Source organism: Desmodus rotundus, chromosome 7 (genome assembly GCF_022682495.2).
Source record: "Desmodus rotundus isolate HL8 chromosome 7, HLdesRot8A.1, whole genome shotgun sequence".
Classification (NCBI taxonomy): domain Eukaryota; kingdom Metazoa; phylum Chordata; class Mammalia; order Chiroptera; family Phyllostomidae; genus Desmodus; species Desmodus rotundus.
In genome coordinates, this window is record NC_071393.1 from 67957799 (window position 1) to 67981564 (window position 23766).

Below are 23766 nucleotides of genomic sequence, written 5' to 3' on the forward strand. Positions count from 1 at the left end.
AATGTTTGCACAAGCACGGATGGTGAGTCAGGGGTCTTGAGAGCCTATACAACTGTGCGAAACCATAGCAGACTGTTCTTCATTTTCAACAGAGGAAGTGGAAATAACAGGAATAAATTTTTCCTGAAAATTTTCAGTTTGGAAACTGGACTTGAAACTGAAATTTTATTTTGAATAAACCACAATTAGGAAGACAAAGTGTTCCTCAGGAGAGAGGTGGAACTTCATTCTGAGACCCCTGAGCCAGAAGGCTTCAGGCTGCCTTCTGCTTGTCAAGGACCCCAGGTAAGCTGATTCAGTTTGTGAATTTCAGTTTCATCCTCACTAAAATTCATGAAACAAACAAATCTTTGTTCTTTGAAACTGATTTTAAATAAAAAGTTCCTGCAGTCTTCCTACATTTTGGTGATGATCTATAATTAAAGACAGTAGAAATAAGGATTTGGAAAGGTGTTGGTGCTCCCCCAAATCTGACAAGGCCACAGTAGTTAAAGAATTGTCATCAATGAAGATTACTCTGGGATATGACTTATGAAATTCTTTTCTCCTTGTGAATGAGAATTTATCTTCAGTTAGCAGTCTAGTTTTGTTCTTGGGACAAGCTGATAAAATTGATGTGTGAATTAAGTTGCTAGGGAACACTGTTTACCGGGAAAATGGTCCCTGGCTGGTATCCTGCTTCTGGACTAGGATGACTACCAACACCTTAGAGGAAGGCATATCTTTGTGATTCCCTAAGTGTGAAGACTCTTGTAGCTGGTGTGGTTCTTTGTGGGGAGCCCCGAGGCTATGACTGTGGAGTTGTTACAAGATACATCAGCTCCTGTAGTTCAAGAGGCTTTTAAGCCATGGTGACTCTTATACCTGCCTGAGGTAGACCTTGGCTCTTTGCATCTGAGCTCTCATCTGGAGTGGGAAATTCAGAAGCTAACTACTGTACCACTGCAAGGATTTTTATAGGAGTGCTTGACACTTCCCAGCAGGCAAGGTGTGGCTCCTGTCTTACTGAGCGGACTCAATAGGTGCCAAATAATCCATGAAATTCTCAGCTGGTGCCAAATAGTCTATGAAAGTCTTTTGAGTCTGAATGTCAAGTTGAACCAAACAAGACCCTGTGGTGGACACTGAACACTGCAGATACAAAACAGATGATACACACACACACACACACACACACACTAAAGACCAGAGGAAAAATAGTAAATTCTTGTTCCTGAAAACAAATGTTCTACTTAAAAATGACAGTAAATAAACATTTGCTGCTTCTATGCCCTGGCTGCTGTGGCTCCCTTGGTTGGAGCATCATCCATAGCCAAGGGGCTACAGGTTTGATTCCTGGTCAAGGCACATTCCTAGGTTGTGGGTTCAATCCCCAGTTGGGGCGTGTATGGGAGGCAATTGATTGATGCTTCTCTCTTGTTTCAACGTTTCTCTTTCTCCCTTACTGTCTCCCTTCCTCTATCTCTAAAGCAATGAAAAAATGTCCTCGGGTGAAGACTGAAAACAAAACAAAACAAAAATAATTTGCTGCTATTATAAATAAAATAAAGAAGCAATGTTTCTTCTCCATGTTTTCTGGTTATGATTTGAGTCTTTCCTGTAAAACAAGATGACTTTTAATTCCTGGAGCTGTGCTTAGTTGAAAGGGATGATGAATGGTGGTGCTTCCATCAGTTAATAGCTGCAGTTTCAGGAAACCTTCAAGGAAGGGTCGAATAGCATACAGGAATCAAAGTCACGAGAGCTCTCCAATGTGCTAAATAGCCTCCATGTCTGTAGCAAGTGTTGATATTCTTACACTTTTGCTTTTTATTCTTCTACTCTGTCACTCCTGGCTTCATTAGGATCTCCTTTTCTCAGGGTTTGTACACTAAAAATACACTTTGAGAAACTTATCTCTTGTCCTTAGAGTGCATCTCAATTTTCTCTGAGTTTCATTTAGCTTTAAATACCCCTGACTAGAAAAGCCCAAGGTCACTGGTTGGCTCTGATAAGAGTGGTGTTTAATGTCAGTGCCTCATACCCAGTGCCAAGCTTGGGAATACACCTTCTCACTTCACTGCATAAAGTGAGCTTACATTAGCTTCCAAGAATCTAACAATGGTCCAGCTAGCTGTGAAATTGGATGGTAGAGAATTAGGTGAAATGTTTATTGAAAAGGGAGGAGACCTGCCAGAGGAATGTATGCATAGCTGTTGCTGACTGCAGCAAAGACTGAAGCCACAGAAAATGGGTTCATGTAGCAGGCAGCTCCCAGGAACGGTGACAGGAATTTCTGAATACCTACTCTAGCCTTTCTATGAACTTGACCCTGATTCTGTATGAGAAGTTCTCATGGTGTACTTTCCTCATTAATAACCATGTGTAAAAGAGGCATACACTCATGAAATGCCATTGGGCATGTGCCAAATGCAACAAGACGTATGTCCCTTTAGGAACGCACTTTACTGCTGTTCATGCTCCTGACACCACTACTGCTAACCTGGCCATTTACTCCGAGAAGCAAAAGTAAATCAACAAAAGCACATATATGAAATTTTTAATAACCATAAATCATTATTTCTATACCTGGGGAATACAAAGCATTTTTAGGTTATGATATAAAGTCCTTTTTAATCTGTTTTTAGGTTATCTGGTTTAGGTAAGATTAAATCTTAATATCGAGTGTTTATACAGAGTTTGCCATGTACTAGACAACCTAAAGTGCTATGCACTTCACATGTATTGACTTACTTAATCCTAATAATAACTTTATTAGGTAGTTACTGTTAAATTCCCATTGAGCGAATGGAAACTAAGCTCAGAAAGGTGAGGTACCTTGCTCAAACTTCTGGCTTAACTGCTGAGTGGTGGAGACAGGATTCAAACTCTGACAGTCTGGCTCCAGAGCCTGTGCCCTAAACCTCCATCCCATGCCCTCCTCTAAGAATGATTAGCAAATGGTCACACTGGTTTCTAATTCAGGCAACACTCTTTCCACTCCACAGACTGCACCTCATTCTGGTAGATGAGAAAACCGAAAATAAGGCTGAGTGACTTGCCTGTGGTCACATGACTAGCTAATGGTTAAGAATTAACTTCTTGACTCTAATCTAATGATCTTCCTATTATTTCAGACTGCTGGGAATGAAAAGAAAAATATCTAGGTAAGGACAAAAGCAAATGAGAAAAGGCCTCAGGGAAATCAAGTCAAAGACCTTTAAAAAGATAAAAATCTTCCTTACCTCTTTGCTCTGCCATTACTTTTAATGAGACTCTGTCCTACCGCTACTGGCCCCACGTGCCCCAGACAGATGACTGTATGTGTGCATCAGTGACCTACTCGGGAGAGATCGGGATGGAGAGGAGGGGGCTTTCCGGGAGATGAGCTCATCTCAGGGCGCATCTGGTGGTCTAGGACTGAGTCAGACTCTGCATGTGTGCTTGCGTTGTATATGTTCATGTGCAGAAATGACAAGCCAATCAGCCGGTCCTACTGGAAAATGTAACCTGACTGATTTAAGAAAAAAAAAGTGCTCTGAGAAAACTGAGCTTGGAGGGTGGTAAGCTCTGTGTCAGTTTGACTAGGCTACAGTACTCAGTTATTTAATCCAACACTGACCTAGGTTTTGATGTGAAGATATTTTGTAGGTGATTAGTTGATTTAAAGGTGATTACCCTGAAAAAGATGGGTGGGCCTCCCCAATCAGAAGGCCTTAATAATAAAAACTAAGGGAAGAAAACTCTGCCTCAAGACAGTATCAGCTCCAGCCTGAGCTTCCAGCTGATCTGACCTAGTAGATTTCAGATTTGCCAATCCCATAATTGCATGAACCAATACCTTAAAATAAATCTCTATCTGCCTATCTTTCTACTTACCTGCTCTACCCATCCACCTACCCACCCACTCTCTCACCCACCCACCTATGTAGAGAGAGGGAGAGATTCTGTTGGTTCTGTTTCTCTGTAGAACCCTGACTGATAGAAACATTTTGCCAGGACTGCAAAGTACTTTGAGAACAAGGAGCACACAGATCCACTTGACATACAGATTATAAGAGGCAGCAACAGTCCAAAAATTAAAGAAAAAAAGTTTGGCTGAAGAGACATGATGTTACACGCCATCCCGCAGGCAGGGGCCTGAACAAAATTTCTTCTCTGTCCCCCCAGGTCACAACAGGCAAAGAGTTACAATCTCAGCACAGTCAGAACTCAGAACAGTGTGTGTGCTGCGAGCACAGGCCCAAGTACCGGTGAGTCCCTGTAGCAATACAGGACAGTCGGCAGTTAAGAACACCCACTCAGATTTCTAAGGATTAATAGCAAGAAAAGGCATTCTGGGAATACTAAAAGAACCTCCTCCATGAAAGGGGACAGTGACATCAAGGCCTCCCTTCTGCCCCAGTGAACACTGACAAATAAGGCGCCTCTAATTCTTCACCACGCTGTGGGTTCCTACTAAAGCGTTTCTTGGGCTGGGGAGTTACTGTATTTTGCTGTGTATAATGCGCACCCACAGTTTTGTGCACATTATACATGAGATTATTATACCCCTGGTAATAATTGCACTCGTGTATAATGTACATCCTTATTTTTCTCTCAAAAATTTGGGCAAAAAAGTGTTCATCATACATGGCAAATATGGTATGTTTTAAATTTGATCTACTTCCCATTTTAAAAATAAATGTGTTCTTTTTTTATAATGAACAAGCAAGACAAAAACAAACTCATAGGCATAGGGAACAGATCGGTGGTTACCAGAGGGAAAGGGGGCTGAGGGTGGGCAAAAGAGGTGAAGGGGGTCCACTGCATAGTGATGGATAGTAACTAGACTTGACTTTTGGGGGTGATCACTTTGTAGTATATACGGATGTTGAATTATAATGATGTACACCTGAAACTTTAGCAAATACAAATAAAAGTATCTTTTTAAATATCTTCACCATCATCACCATCTCCCAGCAGCCCCATCCCCTAAAAGAGTGCTTGGGAGGCCAAGGGGGAAGGTGCCCAGCAGGTAACCAATCTCACCTTGGCTTCTGAAGTGGGTTCCAAGAAGCACAGGCGATTGCCAAGTCCCTCGGCTGCCAGGCAGAACTTCCTTTGCTCCTTGTGAATGTTCGCGATGCACTGGAGAACCACTTCATCTTCCTGCCATAAGAACAGACAAACAAATGAGAGTAGCCCAGGACTGCCTCTCCATGTGGAACCGGGCCCCCAAGCCACCTGGCTGTATCTTTCTCAGGTATGCTGAGAGGCACGTGCTTTTGAATACTAAATAAAGGAGACTTTTATTCACATGCCTATATTCACATGGCATAACTGAGTACCTCCCCTGAGGTAGATTCTGGCGTGGAGTCACCGGGAGCAAGTACACGGAGTAGACATACTACATACATATATAGCATGGGCCTCTCTTCTAAGATGTCTACAGTGCACACGCCCCAGGTGAGCCAGGTGAGTGGATGATCTCAACACTTGAGTGACCGTGAAAGCAAACCTAAGCAATCTCTCCTAATATGAAATCAAACAAGAAGATGTGATTGAGGGAACAGAGACCACAGCAGGGACCAGAGGGAAGTGGAATTCAGAGTGGGAAAGCATGCTTTGTGGAGGCTGTGGAGGAGGCGAGAGTCATGTTTTATTGGGGGAGGGGTATATGTAGTGGGTGACATATTTGCCAGATCCCACAGAAGGAACCTGGACGGTAACAAGAGATGTTTTTGGCATATTGGCAAGGAAGATTGAAAGACTCCCTGAAGGTTCAGATTGAAAGAAGGAACTGAAGGTCAAGTAGAGGAGTCATTCTGGCTCAAAAGCAGCCTCTTAAAATTGCAGAGACCTTGTTTGACTGGCATTTCTCTTGTTGATGGTCAGAAACAAGGCTGATCTCCATGTTCACTAATATGCTTTCCTCTCACACAGCCTGCCTGAGGCTGGGAGGAAAACACTTTCCTTACCAATTCCTTCATTCTTGATCCTCCAATCTATTAGTCCATGCCCTCTATCTACCACCATTTGACTTTGGGCTTCAAACCTCAAAAAGATTTCAGGTGCGGTTAAGTTAAAGGAGTAATGAGAAGAGCCAAATGGAGCTCCCTCCTTAGCTATAAGTCTCCTGTTTCCCTGACTCATTCCCATGTCCCGTGGTGTTAAAGTTTGTCCAGGCAGATTAAATAGAAACAATGTTTTCTTAATGGTGTCATATGGAAAAATAAAATTCTTCCACCGGGTGGGAAGATGAAGAGATTCAGTAGCACCAGACTCGAACAAAGTGTCTGCAGGTGCCCAGAGATTGGTCAGGGGCTACAGGGATATGAAAGAAGCCACAAACCATATATGAAAAGAAGATTGAAAGGAAGAAAAAGTTCTACACTTATACGAGTACTGAAATGTCACTGTCCATTATTACTTTGAGTCAATAATAAATTCAAGAGCCTCTGATTCTAGTGAAGTCAGAATTTATGGTCTTCATTTGGACTGAGACTGAAGAAAACTCCAGAAAATCACTTCTTTCAAAACGTGAAATCTGTGAAATCTGTGAGGAGGATGAAGTTTTTCCCCAGGTGGAGTCTCCCCCAAATCGTTAGGCAATCAGTGGCCATGTCATTCTCCTAACGGGCATGGGCGATGGGTAGTACTCTCAGCTGTCAAAATGATCCAGGGTGCTATGTACATTGGGATGCAGGGGCTGTGTGAGACAAATGGTGTGTATATTGCAAGAAACATACAACTGAAACATGTCTTTGAATACAATGTCTTTGAAACATACAATTTTTGTCCAAAATATCAAGAGGACCCCCTAATTGAAAAATATTAAATATCTACCACCAACACACAATTTACCAGTTTTAAAAAAAGGCATTTGGAAATCATAGGAGTGTAATTATGGACCAGACTTTTCATGACCTGGTGAAAGTTGAGAACTTTTCTCTTTACTATATGTCTTAGAGAATCTCTTTTCATGATCTCATTTCCCACATCCTTTCCACCCAAAGGAGTGCAAAATACTGTGGCTTGACCTTGCACTAGCTGCCTTGAGTCTCTATTTGTCTTCTGAAATTTACCTGTCCTATAATTCACACCCTCATAACCTAGGCTGCCAATCAGCTAATCATGCAATAAACAAACCTGTCCTGGCTCAATAACCATTTGCTGAAGTGCAGTCCAGCATAAGTGATTTCCTAGGTCATCACTCAGGGTGGCACAGAGACAGGTGTGGGACTGGAAGCCAGATTTGCCATCTCCAAACACTTTTCCTGTCTTCTACCTGCTGTCTCGAACTGTATGCTCAGTGTTGACCTGGCTACAGACACTACCTTGGAGTGGCAGCCTGTACCTGCCTTTGTTCCAGACAGCAGCTATTAGCTCCACAAACCTTCAACAGACAGACATCTGGAGCCTTCAAGTGCATAACACTGAAATCTTTGCACCCAAGTCCCACTTGGAATCATGAGATGAGCTAATTCAACCCATCTCATTACTCCTCTCTCTCCCTAGTAAAGCACAGGACACGAGCCTTTCCAGGTGCCGCCCTACCTAGTTTACTCATCCTTGTACCAGTGTAGACTTCCTCTTCTCCTGTGATCTACCTTCCTTTCTGCCTTTGCTTTAAATGAGGCCTAGGAATTCCATAGAATACCATTTCCAAGGAAGCCCCTTTAGATGGAGGTTGCAAATTCTTCCATATGTGGTATCGCCTCAGAAGCTTATGCTCTCCTCGAATCCCCCAGTGCCAAATTCAGACCATTACTTTTTTACTCAAATGCAAAAACTCTTACATTTTGAAGTAGGTGATAGTCAATCTCCACATCTTCTTTGGCAATTTATCAACAGTCCAGTTACTACTTATCTGACATTTAATGACAATCAGAAAATCTGATAGAAATTTTGGTGTGTATTCAACACACATTTATTGACTACCTTCAAATGATGAAGCCTTCTGCCAGGACACTGCAGAGCACACCAGGTTTTATAAGACAAGAGCAGTAAGTACTGTAATCATGGAGCCGATGGCTGAAAGGCCAGCAGACGGCCTTTCTCCACGCCACTGCAGTCATCATTCCAAGTAACTTCAAGGCTTATGTGGACAATCCATTCAAAACAAACATGTTGACCTTCTACTCTGCCTTAGTAACACACTATCATGAACATGCCATCTCATTATCTAGGACAATTCTAACTCTAAAATCCCAAACTAACTTATCTTACTCTGTGAACCCACTCTTCTCTTTCTTGCTTTCTTGTTCTCTTACTTTTGCTATTCTTGCTCTCCTCCATCAAGACTACCGGTTCCTAAAGGGCACTGCTATCTCCATTATTTCTGCTACCCCAGGAAGGGGAATGACAGATTAAAAAAAATTATTAAACGTATCGACGTGACACTTGTTAAGAAGATTATATGGATTTCAAGTGTGCAAGTCTATAATACATCATCTGTATATAGCATTGTGTTCACCACCCAAAGTCAAGTCTCCTTCCATCATCATATATTTGGCCTCCTTGATCCTCTTCTGCCTCCTCCCACACTCCTTTTCCCTCTGGTAACTGCCAATCTTTTGTCTGTGTCTCTGAGTTTCTGTTTGTTTTTTGGCCTTGTTCATTTGTTGCTTTCTGTTTTATATTCCACATATGAAGGAGATCATATGGTTCTTGACTTTTTCTGAAGAATGATACATTTTTTAGAGAAAATAACACAATTCTTGGGTTTTGTTCCACTAAAAATTTATGAGATTTTTTTTTTTTTGGTAATACATTTTTAGTTTATTTGAACTTGGATTTCACTGGAACATACCCATAAAATTTTCCCTTTTTTGTAGGACTCACAGCAGATTCAACTCAGTCAACATCAAATAACTAAAGAGAAGAAAGTGATAGGTCAGAAGGAACCATAATCAGTGGTAGGACTTTCAGACCTAGACTCTATCTTTAAGGTGAGGGGTGCCAATCTCTTACATCCCAGGAAATAATATGTGTAAGATCATGAAGGTTTTTCTGCCTTCTACCAAGTAAGTCAAAAGGTGCCTGACTGAATTTTATAGTGCCCCCCACCCAGGTGAATTCTCCCCTTCACCTCTAGCCTTATATCTTTCCTTCATTCCTATTACCTTACTGTCACCCAAGTAAGTCTTCCCAGCTCCCACAAAATGTTCCCTCTTGAAACCCCTCCATTCCTTTATTCAACTCTGTTCTCCTGGTTTAGCTCCCTTTCTGGTGGAGCCTTCTCATGGTCTCTTTCTCCTGCTGCCTGTAAATATAGGGATCATCCAAGAGTAGGTCCTTGTCATTTTCCCTTAGCAATCTTCTCCACTCTTCAGCCTTCCAGTTCTACTCAGGAGTTGTGATGCCCTCTTTCCCTCCAGCCTAGTGGCATTCTAAGGTTCCAAACCTTCACCTATTCTTAACTACATCCATGGATGTATGAATACCTCAATATGTCCCAATGCATCGAAAGGCTTCCTTTTCAGTCTGTGTTTATGCTCCTTATGTTTGTTAATGACATATCCAACCTCTCAGCAACCCAGGCTCAAAGGTCATCTCCTGTCTCTGAGTCTTCCCCCCTTTATCCAACAGCAAATGGGCCAGAGGAGGGAGAGACTGGAGGTCTAGAGACCAAGACAAGGCTATTACAACACCAGAGTCATAGCTCTGACCTCATCACTTTCCTGCTGAAAATCCATAATAACACTCTCTCCACTACCCACATAACAAATACAAACTGCTTACGTGAGCATCTGAGGACCTTTGCTTTCCAACCTATTTTTCCAACTTCTTCCCAATAAAACTCTTTGGTCTTCTTGACCTCCATGTCCTTACTCATGCTGTCTCTAATTCTAAAGCTGCCCCTATTTATTCTATTTTTCCATGTTCATATATTACCTATCCTCCCAAGCTTAGCTCAAATCTCACATTCTTCCATGAAGCCCAAGTAATCTCTCTTCTCTCCGAACTTTTATAGCAATATCGCTCTTGCATTATGGTTATTTACTTGTATGCCTTATCCCCACTATATTATATAATTTGAAATGGCTAACATTTACTGATCTCTGACTATCTGACAGGCATTGTACTTTATGCACAATGACCCATTTAAGCTTCAATTAATACTATTTTGTAGGTACTGCTGTTATCTCCACTTGACAAATGAGGTGCCCTTATAAAGAGCAGTTAAATAACTTGTCTCAGATCTCATAGTGGCAAGGGGTAGAGCCTGGTATCCAGTCCTGGCTGACTCTATCCATACTCTCTCTCCTACTCCTCTCAGCTGCCCTTGCAGCCCTCGAAGGCAGAGCCCACATCTGCTTCATGTGTACACTCGTCATGATACTCACAAGCATCATGAGTATCCAGCTGGAATTTACTGAAGGGTTAACTACAAACCCTGTTACAGCAGAAAACTGCTTCCCCATCCAAACTGGGAAAATAATGTGTTTGGTAAACACATGTTGACTGGGACATGGAATCAGATTAGAAGAAGAGACTTCTCTGCTCTCAGCCATATAACAATAGTTATTGTAGATAGGGTCACTGTTTTATTGATGAGTCAGAACTGAATAAAAAAAGAGAGAACAGATATTGACATTAAGAAAGTAATGAGGAATAAGCAAGAATGAGACCTTGGGGTCTGTTATGGATAATAATATCAAGTATTCATTCTATACTGGACATTCTGCTGAGATTTCCCCCAATTTTATTTAATTTAATATTCAAAATAACACAACCATTTTAAGAATGAGGAAATCAAAGCTCAGAGAAATGAGGCACCCTTAATGAGGGAATATTTAGTGAAGTCATTATGTGCCACCACACTACAGCATTTCAGTGTACAATTTCCTTATAAGGTAAGTACTAATAAAACACTCTCTACATGGAGATAAAGAGATCAAGGCACAGAGAGGTTAGTTTGCCTAGCACCATACTGCATGTAAGTAATAGATACTGGCCTTGAACCTCGGACCATGTCAATCAGAAGCCAGTCCCCTTTACCACGGTGCCAAACTGGCTCTCTTACCAAGAAACTGACCTTTGCAATAAGTCTGAATTCACGTCTTCCTGACTGTAAGACATGGTGAGGGTGCCGATAAAAATAGATAGTTCCCAGCCCTCTCACATGGCCATACAACACTGAAAAGTAACCAAATCACAGAGCACAGTGCCAGAGAGAACAGCCAGGGAGCTACAAGTTCCATAAAATAATATTTTTCTGTACCCAATGACTACAACACTTGAAGGAGTAAACATCACTCCAAAACTTCTAGCAGTGTGGAAAATGATTAAAATCCAAGGTATATCGTATGTCAGCATCCCTCCAAGCTATTCAGTACACAAGCGCCAGCTATTCCTGTCATAGACTCAGCTTGTGAGGGTGTTGAGTGATTGTTCCTGAACAAGAATATATAGCCTTTGGCTCTCTTTGCTTAGATTTCATATTATTATCACAAGCCATCTCTGAAAAAGTCAAGTTTTTCTATAGTCCTCCTGGAGCTATAGAACTTTTAACTTGAAATGAATGGAGCTTGCCTGTTCTATCCCTGTTGCTTCTTTCTTATGGCCTGGCTCACAGCTCAGGGGCCAGAACGACCATGTTTGCCATTTCTGAGTTGGTGGCTGGGGGCACCTTGATTCTCCCTCTTCTCTCTGGGTCATTTACAAAGAGCTCTTTGGAACGAAACAAAATGGCTGACATTCCTATTTAAGGTAGAACACTAAGCAGCTGATGACAGCCCTATAGTTAGATCTGCACATCACTGGTACCAAGAAACTCGTGAGCAGGGAGCAAGCACGTGGAACAGAGTGCAGGCCAGCAGATTTCATGGACCTCATTTAAGTACAGATATTGCTGCAGAGGAAAATCCATAGCCATTTACTGCTTTACAAAAGGAGATGTGTCTCAGCCACTCACCTGGAACATCAGGCATGATTTTAGGGAGCTGATACTAGACATGGGTGAGAGAGTTCATTTTAAGGCTTTATCCAAAAGCATCTCCCTAAAAGCATCTCTTAAGAAAGGAAGAGATGCTTTTGGGATGATGAGAGTATCCACAATTGTTTACAAGAATTAATGACACTGATGGTCTACTTGTATGTTGGAAATATCAATCATTTTGACTATTTGCTTCCTTAGATTCTGAGTTTCTGGTGGGCAGGAGCCTCTCATTTCTCTTTGAATCTTCAGTGTCCAGCATAGTGCCTGGTACTGAGTAGCAAAGCAGAGATATTTGTAAAGTTAATGACATAACTGTGTATTTTAAAAACAAGTAATAAAATTAGCAAAAATGCTTATGCATCAAATTGCATAATAAAATCCCCTTTTAAATTTTCGTACCAATAGTGTCTGGATGTCAGCCTGGAAATAATAGGATTATGTAAAGGGATCTATGATACCCTGCTTGCTTCCACAATGGCCCATGAGACATACAAATATTCTTAATATAATTTAAAAAATTGTGAAGCCAAAGGTTATAGACTGAAGGAAGAAGCTAACTAGTCCTGTGTTCAGTTCTCAGAGACTGGCATTATGCTGTGTCCCTGGGACATCTCTGGGGCTTTGCTATTGCTGTTGTCTGTGTTGGTGTTAGTACGATGAAGCCTTTAGAAATCCTTCTTGTTTTTGAATCTGTCAAAAATTAGGGATGGCTGCCATTTCTGGCTCTTTACTATTCATTGATGGTTGCAAAATACAGTAAAACAGAAATTTCAGAATTCCAAGAGACAAAGTTGATATACTTTATTATTCTTTTCTTCTTTAAATACTTGACTCATTGGCTTGTAGGTACATTTTCTTTTGCTTGCATTTTCCTCCCATATAGTTGCAGCTCCTCCCCAGTGTCTCTGGGTCACATATCCTTATCTCCCCCCAACCACCCCTGCCCCCAATGCCATATTAGTGCTCTAGGACTATTCCTCAGGGTTCTCTTCCTTCCCTGCACTGCCCTCCCTGTGATCTCATTTGATTTCATGGCTTTGAAAACCATGTGTCTACTGATGAATCTGAAATCTGTATCTTTTGCATAATTTAAAAATTTGTACCAACTTCTCTGAAGTCTAGACTCACTATCTCCAATTGCTTATTTAATATCTCCAGGTAGGTGTCTAATAGACATCTCACATTTAATATGACTCCTGATCATCTCTCCCAAGTATGCTCCTCCTGTGGTCTTCTATATCTTAAGACATGGTAACTCTATTCTTCAGGTTGCTCATGAAAACTTTTTTTAAAATTTAAAACAGAGTCACAGTGATCCTTTTTTTCTCACCTCACATCCACAATAAATCCTACATGTTCTGCATTCAAAATGCACCCATCTGGATCACCTTGCATCCTCTTCACCATCATCACCTGGCTCATGCCATTATCTCTTGTCGTCATTGTTACAGTCACCTCTGGACTTGTTCCACACTCACATTTCTTACCTATACTGTACCCAGAGAGGGCTTATAAAATCTAACTGAAATCATGTCTCTCTGCTACTCAACACTCTCCAATGGCTCTCCATCCTATTCAGGAAAAAGGGAGAATGCTTACCATGGTCTGTGAGGTCCCCAAAATATGCCCACCTTCCTACAATCTCTCTTCCATCATTCTTTTACTTGCTTAGTTTCAGCTTCCCTGGCCTTCTTCTAGAAGCTCAAATCTTTGAAACATGACCCTTCCTCAAACCCTTTGCCCAGAATGCTCTTCTGCTAGATATCTGCAGGACTACCTCCTTCACTTCCTTTAGGGGTCTGCTCAATGTCACCTTATTAAAGAGGCCCTCCCTGATTACCCATATAAAGCTACAACCCCATTCTCACTCTGTACTTCTTCTCTTGCATTTTTTTCCCATTTAACACTTGCCACCTAAGAATATATACTTATTTTTTTCTTATCTCTCTCCTCCATTAAAATGTAACCCTCATGGGCACTGTTTTGCTCACCATTACATCCCCAGTGCCTAAAACAATGCCTGGTACATGGTAGGCACTCAAATCGTCATTGAATAACAGACTAGTCATTTTGCTTCCTATTAAATACAATGACCACAAGCACTTATGAATTCATTATACGCTTTCATTTCTTCATGGGAAGTGACCAAATAGTCCTCAGTTTCAGCTGGAATAGTTTGCTATGTTGGGGACTGACAAACAAAAAAGGCATTTACAGCCTACAGAAGGACCCTTTCTGCTCCACGAACCAGAAGCAGTGTTCTGTTCCCTCTTTATTACTTTTCCCATTCCCAAACAGGCAGAGTTTAGGGTGTGATTATGAAATCTACTTAGCCTCTCCCATGCCTGGTTCCCTTTGGAACTTGCAGGGAAGAGCCTTTCCTTAAATTGATTGGACAGACAAGCAGGCACTAGGGCTTACTTAAGCAATTAATTCCCTGTCTTACATAACATGCTGCTACCGGACATGGAGCAATGCAGTGGCCTCCAACAAGTGCTCCTAGAAGTAATGGTTGTTAGAATTTTGTATTCTCATAGGATGGAAAAAGAGTGATTTGGTTGGTACTAAGGGATTTCAGGTACCATAAGATTTTTTTGTTTCTTTAACAAACAATCCATTTCTTCCAGCTCCTACACAAAGGCTTTCTACAAAATTGTAATGTTGGCATTTTGAATACTTCTCTCCTGCCAAATGAGAAGACACCAGGAGAGTGACCACACCCAGGTGCATGCACATACCCCTCTGATTTTTTTCTCCTTTAGGCATATCAGCCAGGGTGAGGAATAAATGGGGAAAAACCCAGAACACCAAAGCAAATCACAGTGTTCCATGTCTAACCTCAGAAGCAGCAAGGATTGAGAAACTTATAGCAGGAAAATTTAGGATCTAACATTGCTCTGAACCTAACTTTGTGAAGGAGATTTGACCAGGACACTTCAGTTTCCCAGTTTCATATCATAAATGCTGATGAGTTTGCACTGTGTCTCCATCTTGATGTGATCTAAGCACTGTGACCCCAGCAAGACACGGAGAACATCCAATTCTGTTCGACTGCAGCACCACTGAGACACTTGACAAACTGAGCAAGGATAGCTATATTTTTATGTTATTAGACCTACTCTTTATTTTTAAATCAATTTCCTTTACTTTTATCAATTGTTCTGGGACTTTGGGCTTCTCATTTGAGGCATAGCTCATTCCCTGGGCCATGCACCTATGACAGCCCACCCACTTTTAGCCTGATCTTCTGACAATATCTATATTCAAGGGAGTGAGACATGGTACCATCTGCTTTTCTTTCTAAACAATAAAGTAAGTACGTATTGAGATTCTTTTTTACTTCTGTTAGGCAGTGCCTCAGACAGGGTAGTTTCTGGAATTTTCTCCTTTAAGATTTGTAGAAAAAGTAAACAAAATTAAAGTACCTAACATGTAGGATACATTCAAATACTCTTTGTATGTGCATAATCAGTCCAATGTACTGACAGATGTAAAATTTAAAATGAAAGCAAGAACAAAGAATCCAGCAATTTCCGCACAAAATCTAACAGCTGGGGAACACTGTGCCTTTTTCAAAAAGTATGCTTGATGAAGTTAGTAGATCATAAAGAATTGTATGGGCTGACATTTAGATGGGCAAGTCTTTAAAAGCAGGTCATGTAAAGGCAAATGAAGTGTCTTTATGATGTAATGGTACATAAAGGCTCATGGACTGTCCAAGACTAGTTTCTTTAAAAAAATCATCTGTTTCTTCCAGCCCCATTCAGAACTAAGTCATACATCTATGTAAGAAGTATTTGTATGCCGACTGATGCTCTGCATTCTGTCTCATGGCCTGGGGTATAGTGGTAAACAAGACAGGCTTGGGATCTCCCCTCCTGAAGCTCCCCTCCTGAGTATGTTGAATATACCTACTCAGACAGACTTGTGGCTTTCAGAGATGATGATGAAATTGACAACCAGAAAAATCTAAGACAAAGGCAAAAATGCAGGGAGGGATGTTTGAGCTATATCTCTTTCCTCCCTGACACCTTTTCTGTCTCAGGAAGGGCTCTTGTGTATACGTTTCTATTCTTCCCCCTCTATATTGTAATTCTTAGATTTCTTATCTAAAATCCCTTTTATCAGAATTCTTCTGCTTAGAAGGCAAAAATTTGTTTGTCTTGTATCCCTAAAGCCATATGTCAAACGTGTAACAAATGCTTCTCAAATTAAAAGAATGAAGGTTAGGGGAAATAGTGGGTCAGAATGGTGGGTCAAATTTAAGTGAAAAGCTGTAGACCACAGTGCTCAAAAGTCTGGAATCCAAACTAGACACTGCTAGGGATCATAAGACATGCCTCATGAAGAGACAGAGGACCCTTGAAAGTCAAGTCAAGCCTGTTTCTACTGACAGGAATACTCAACACATCCTAACTATGGCAGGACTCAGAGTTGAGTGTCAGAGTCTCATGTGGGGTTAAAAGTCAGCTATCGGTATGCAACAACTTCCTGCCCTTGAGGATTCCAATTCAGCAAGGCTGTTCCTGTCAGAACACAATGAGTAAACAGCACAAGAGAAGTCAGTTGCAGGCAGGCAACTCAAATACAAGGAAATCATACCAGGCACTGGTTTAAGCACTTCATATTTCATAAAATGCTCAAAAATCTCATCAAGTTAGTTATGAGTATACCCACTGTTGGTGTCCAGGCCAGGCTTCCCCAAGATATCTCACAAGGGCATAGTGATTATTTGGAATTAAAATCACTCAAGAAGCAGCAGGAGATAGAGGAGCTCTCTGACTCTTCTCTGTCCCCATAAAAGCAGGAAAGAAATCTCCATGATAGGTGCCCGTCCCATTCCTGAGGGCTAGGGGACAAACTTATCATAAGAGTTCAAAAATTCAGAGTCAAAAAGCCTGTAAAAATAAACCTTGTAATGTCTTTACTAATTTACTTTCCAAGCCCAAACTTTGCTTATATTCTTTTCTAATGAGCACCACCATTTTTTGTCCTATCAATTTCTTACAAATGTATTGTTTCTTTGTCTAAAAAGTATTAAAGGCTGCCTGGTTTGATCATTTCTTTGAACCTCATTTTATAATGTCAGCATCTTATTATGATTCTCCCATGTGTACATATTTAATTTTTTCTCTCCTGTTAATCTAGTCTTGCGTCAATTTTATCATTTTATTGTTAGCCCACCTGTAGGTCTAATAATAAAATTAATTCTCCCCCTCCCTGACAGTTTTGGTGAGCCAGCCAGGAGAACTTCCCAAATGGAAAACTGCTTTTCCTAAGACAACTGTAGCTAAGAGATACTGGGTATCTGACAATCGAGCAGACAAACAAGCTTTTCTTATCTTCTTCAGCCTCCTAAGATCTCTCTCTGTGAGTCTGGTAAAAAAAAAAAAAAGAAAGATAATTTTTGTCTCTTTCTAAATTTAGATTAACAGGAGAAATACTGGTGAAACTAGTTTCTTGGGCAAATGCAACTATAGTAAAGATTTGGTTTGATATTTTCAAGATCCATCCATGTTGTTGCAATGGCAATAATTCATCTTTGATTCCCCATGTTTTGAAACAGCTGTTTTAAAAACAGCCCCCTCTTCTTCTTACACTAATTGAGAAAGAACTTTTTGGATCTTATAAGGATTGCATACTTTGCATTCTTATGGGATGCCTATTGTGTCTTTGGTTTAGCCATAAAAGGTTTATTGGTTTGAGTCACTATTAAGATTAATAGGTTATACTCCTCAGTGGCCAGAAGATGGATCCTTTGAATTGGAAAAACTTCTAAATTGAGAAGAAAATTTTTTTACAGAGGTCTCATATGGATATAATGGCTAGCCATTAAGACTCCCTTAATAAAATGAATGACATAAATTAAAACAAAAGTCAAAGTCCACTCAGCTTCCTATTTGCCTTCTGATGTTTGTAGATATTGTAAAACCTCAAGACACTGGAAGTACAATTGTCCAGGACTTAAGGAGAAAAAGAGAAAAGAATAATCTAACAGCTTGGCTTAAAGACTCCCTACCAAGATAAAAGAACAGAAATGAGAACTTGAAACAAAAATCCAGTATAAATTTTTTAAAACACATACCACCCCCACACAAAACAAAAACAAAAAACCTGCCCAGATACCATTCTACAGGTGAAGACATTTAGGCTAGGCTCATACATGTTAAGTGACTACAAGGAGTCGGATGGCTATTTTTTCAGTTCACCCATTATTCATTAAGTTATTAAGTATTCACTAAGTGCCCATTATACACCACACACTTCTAGATCCTGAGAATACGAAATAAATCAAAGCTAGTAAGTGGCAATTTAAATCCAGGTCAGTGTGACTCCAAAACCTAAATTCTTTCCACTATACAAAAGTTCCTTTTGTGAAGAAAGCATATCAGTAGCTTGTGTAATTGACACTCACCACTACCACTTTGTGAAGCTGCTTTTCAATTTCTCACCTTATTGGTGGGGGTGATGATGGGGGTAGGGGTGTTCCAGCTGGAAGGCTTTAATTGAGGGGGCAGCTTCCTCTTTGTTTAATAAAAGATAAACATCCAATTGTTTCTCAATGTTCTATCAAGTAAGGATACAACGGTCAAGGCCATGGGCCATTCTTGCTGCTTCCCTCCCGAATCACAACTACAATCCTACCCCTAAGCCCTGCCATACACGGTTCCTGAGCAACCACTACATCCTATGAACAGACTAAGAAAATGCAAGTGTCCTCCTGCAGCAAAAGTCCTCAGAGCTTTCAGCCAAACCAAAAGCTAATAAAAATCCAATACACTTAAATGCATATGAGATGGAGTTATTCCATTCACTTAAGGCTGATTGCTTGATTCTTTTCGTTACCCACACTAGAATGTACTCCATATCCTTCAGATGAAAAAAAAAAGACTTTCATATATTAATGTCTGGCTCTGAATCCTTGCAATAATTTCAGTCTCACTCACATTTGGGGAAGCTATACCCTCCCTGTGACTATATAATAATTCTAGGAGATTTATACATTCCATGAATTTTTTGGCAAAGCAGTTGGTCTATAGTCCAACAAGATAGCTGCCAAGACCTGTGTGGTCCATCTGATGGCAAGTATCTACTACTTCTTTATCGTTCTTGGCTACAGAGACTGTGGACCCCAAGGCCCTCATGCTTCAGGCCCAGCACTGATGTCTCCAACATTTTGGCCTTGATAGACCTACAATCACCCAGGGAGAGCATATGGGCAGGGCTGTAGGTCTCTGCTACCTATAAAGCCCCTCCCCTCCCCTCCATCCTCTTAAGCAAGGCTGTCCCAAGTTTGGCCACCTAGCCTTATCTTACCCAAGCCTCATGGCCCATTCCCCACTAGTACCACCCAAATTTTCACCTCCAAGAGACTTTCAGAAATAAAAGTCTCGGTTCTACCCCAGGAAGAAAGAAGCCCCAGATCTCTAGGCCACAAAGCCTTGCTTGTCTTGGTGAGAAAGCAAAGGAAGAACTAATTCATTTTTATTCTGTATTTTCTCCCTGGAATTCTCTCACTTTGATGAGTGTACAGGAAAAAAATATCAACCTGGCTGTGCTGTAAAGCAGTGGGGCTCAGGCTCATGTGAACATGAGAATCCTCTGGAGCACTTTAAAAATGTGCTGATGCCTGGGCCCTATCGCAGTCCACAGGAATGGAGATCTCTGGGAGGGGTTCTGGGTGCAGGGAGATAAGATTTCCCCAGATGACTGGTGCACAGTGCCAATGGAGAACTCCTTGGCACTGATTCCTCAGACTCAGGTCAGAGGCAATAGCTGGGGAAATCAGAGGAGGCTGGCCAATACCCTGATACAGGTATGGAATCACTAAATAAATAAATAAATAAATAAATAAATAAATAAATAAAATGTTTTAAATATGATAAAAGCAAAATAGTGGGGAAAAGATCAGGTATGGCCCCCATTTCCTTTCAACAAAGGATCCAAAAGCTAGGTCACTGCTGGCCCAAGAACCTCTAATCGCGAAAGGCTACATCAGGTGCAGGCTCCTCACTGGGTATATTCCTCTAGAATAGCGATTTTCAACCTTTTTCATATTATGTCACACATGAACTAATTACTAAGATTCTGTGGCACATTGGTGGAAAACCCCCACTCTAGAACATAGCCTGACATGTTTTTCCCACTCTCTAGGCCTTTGTAATGTTGCCTGATAAGACTTTTTCCCTTGAGTACAGTGACTAGGAAGATGATTTGTCAGCTATACGTGAATAAGAAGGATAAACTGATGTCTTGAAGACTTCACCAAAACTAGGAAATCATAAATGGACAGTGGACTAAGAAGTTTAAGACAGAAAACTAGCCAACCAACCAGCAAGTACCTGTGGCATGTTCTCAATGCGCCCAGCACTGTCCGTACCAGGGCATTGAGGGTCCTTCCTCTCCCTTCCCCAGCCCATTCCCAACCCCCTCCCTTGACAAGTGGGAATGACTTTCTGGTAACTTCAAAAGAGGGCAAGTAAAACTATTTTGAATGAATAACACCCTTTATATGCCCTAAAAAAATTGAAGTGCTTTATGGCTGGGGTTAATTGAGCCTCAAAATGTATAAAGGAACTGTTTACAGTGGTAGATTCTGGAAGATAATGAAGGTTTCTAGATCTCTCTTCAAGAACACATTGCTTTCTCAGTGGCAGATGTCAGAATATCTAAACAATGTTCCAAAGCTAATCCATCTTACTTTTTCTTAGGCACATGTTTTGTAACTGGAAGTAGAGAAAGAACAACTTTAATCTTCTTTCAATAATGTGGGGAATATATACAGTTAGTATCACATATGTTAAATAATTTGTGTGACTTCAAACTTTTGAAGTCACAGCTCATCTACAGGTAGCTATCCATGTGTTGAACACAAGCAGAATTCTGGTGACTGTGAAATATTTATGGTCCAGGGATTGAGAGCCTTTCCTTTAATAATTTTAGGTTGTCAATCTGTAACTCAATTTAGAATTAAGCATCGATATTTGCTCCTTTTCTATAAAGCATGTCAATGATACAGAAAGGTCCCTATTTTATCCTGAAAGACACTGATTATAGAAGTTCTGATGATTTCTGTTTCAGTCGTGACCAACTAAAACAGTACAGAGCAGACCACACCAGCAATAGCTAAAAACAGTCCCCATCTCTACCAGCAAAATCCTAAGAAAGTGCTCATGACCTCACTCCTCCTGCATTGTCATTATTAGGGTTTCCTGTGCAAATAAACCTCCTAACCAAGAAAAGGGAAGAAAAAATGCTCCACATGGAATCACAGAATGTTTAAGGAAGGAGCACCTCCAGAGTCACTGAAACCTCTTGGCAATTCATCCATACAAATGTCAAGGAATTCACATGCAAAGCACCAAGAGATACATAAAAACCAACTGAAAACATAAAACCAATGGGAAGATGTAATACTGTCTTGCATATTTCTCTTTCTGATTAAAAACTTCCTCTGTCATGTGCTTGCCTGCTCTGCCTATAGTCAGTGTCCATTAACTAGTTAAAACTCTTGGCATTCTGCAAGATCAATTCTTTAGGCTTCATTAGTTATTTAGCCTGGGGAACTCCAAGCAGAAGGAAAATTTATTATTCACCTGCAAGTACGGGAAAGATTGATATATGGAACACAGTAACCATCTGTTATCCACTGAGGTCAGAACAAGACAGGATAGCCCTAAAAATATATATGAAGAGACTGAAATGAGATAGGAGACAGGACTTACTGAAAGTGAGGGTTAAATGCTACCATAAATTATCAAGATTGGATTACAGTTATTTACAAACAGAATATAGAAGTATTTTTCTGGAATCTTTAAAGTATCTTGTGCTTAGAATTCTGTGAGAATACATTCTATAAAAATAGTCATTAAAAGGGACTATTTTTGGTCAATTTACCCAACTTTAGAGTCTTGAGACTCATGGTCCATGAATGCATAAGCTGTTTAATTTGTCCTCTATTCTGTTTAGCATGGCATTATGTGCAAATAAAAAGGTAATAAAGTATTCTCGCTGCTCTTTACTATAACAAGGTAAACCGTTTTGCCTAATACCTTTTTCTAGGACCAACATCCAAAGAGCAGGATCCTGGGTACTGTCCTTGTGACAATGTGACAAAGCTTTATCCATTGCTTATTAATATTATCTCTGCTCCTGCAGCCAATTGCTTTCACTTTAGGTCACCAGCAACCTCATCTTTCTTGACCTCTCTATGTGGCAATGGATACTGCAGATCCTTCATTTTTGTGAAAACAGTCTTCCCTCCTGTCTTCTAAGGCAACGTACTGACCTCCCCATTGTCTTCTCATTTTCTCATCTTCTCCCCTCTCCTTCAGCCTTTTCTCAGCCTTGAGAGTTGGGAGCTCCTCAGGCCCCGTCCTCAGGGCCCTGCACTGTTCAGATCATTTACCTAGTCACTCCATCCCAATGACTGGTTTCAACTCACACCTCCTTCCTTGATGACTCCTCACTCTCTCTTATCTGAGCACCAGGTCCCTATGTTAGAATGAAGGCTGCTTGGTCTTCTCCATTAGGATGTCCATGACACACTGAGTGAGTTCATTCAAAACTCATCTCATTATCTTCCCTTTCCCAGACTTGTCCCTTCCCCACTCCCTGTATGGTGGTATCATCACTCCCCCAACATACCGATGGCAGAAGCCTGGAAGTCATCCGCAGCTCCTCTCTCTCACATACGCAGATAGAATTCCTTTTACTTCCCCTTCCTCTCCGTTACCATTGCCCTTACCTTAGTGGGGGCCCCTACAATTACTATAATAGCTTCCTTCTGAAGCTTGACTTTTTATCTCACTACCCTGCATCAGTCCTCCATGCTCCTGACAGAATAATTTCCCTTGAATACAAATTTGAGCATTTCATTCCAGTGCTGAAAACTTTCTAGTTGTTTACCCATAACTCAGATTTTGTGGAGAGAGTTCAGGTTCTTCCTCCTCATCTGGCTCCTGCTCTCACCTCCACAGTCTCAGTTCCTACCCCTCCCCCACTGGCCCTCACCCCAACACTAACCTTCAGCCCTCTGGAGCTACTACCTGGAGGGTCATGCTTTTCTCTCACCCCTGAGCCTTTGCACATGCAGTTCTAGCCTTGGTTGCTTGTCTCTGTTTCACTCCTCACTTTCTAAGGCAGCACACATTTCACTTAACCTGGAAAGGTCCATGGTGTTCTACTGTAGTACTCTGCTGTAGTCTCTACTGTAGTACTGTAGTGTTACCTGTCTGCCTACCCCCGCTGACCGTAAGAACACAGAACACAGGGACTACGTCTGACTCATCTGGGGGCCTAGAACAAGGCTTTGCATAGAGGAGGTGCCCAGTAAATGCCCAATGAAGGGATGATTGAGCTCAGTTGGCTCAGGGTCTTAAGTTTAAGCTCATCATGTTACACCAATATAGTCAAGTGTAATTTCTGGTTTTTAGTTTTTAGACCAGGCCACTGGATGGCAAAGTAGGTGAAAAGAACAGGTCAATGGGATATGCAAAGAGTAACAGGCTGGTTTAAACAAAGTCTTAGAAGTGAGTGCCTCAACTGCCTTCTCTGGCCAATTACAGGTGTACCTCATTGGACTGTGCCACGCTTTACTGCACTTCCCTGCTGTTGTGTTTTTTACAAATTGAAGGCAAGACCCCCCAACAGCAAAAAGATTACAACTCACTTTATTGCAATACTCACTTTGGTGTGGTGGTCTGGAAATGAATCTGCAACATTTCCAGTGTGAGCCTGCGCTTTGATTTGAGAGTGCTGGGCAGCAGTGTAACTTCTTGTTTCTTAGCCTTCAGTTTTCCCCTTGCTGGAAATTCCTTGATGTTAGGAGCCATGTTTTCAATGCTCCAGTATCTTCACTT

General features: G+C 41.1%; 1 protein-coding gene across 1 annotated transcript in view; it reads right to left on the minus strand.

The window, feature by feature from the left end:
- The window catches only part of RYR3 (ryanodine receptor 3), a 534646-nt gene that overhangs the window by 357480 nt on the left and 153400 nt on the right, over nucleotides 1-23766 (minus strand). The window contains exon 2 of the mRNA XM_053928437.1: nucleotides 5011-5130. Within this exon, the coding sequence (XP_053784412.1) occupies nucleotides 5011-5130 (120 nt within the window). The remainder of the gene's footprint in view (nucleotides 1-5010; nucleotides 5131-23766) is intronic.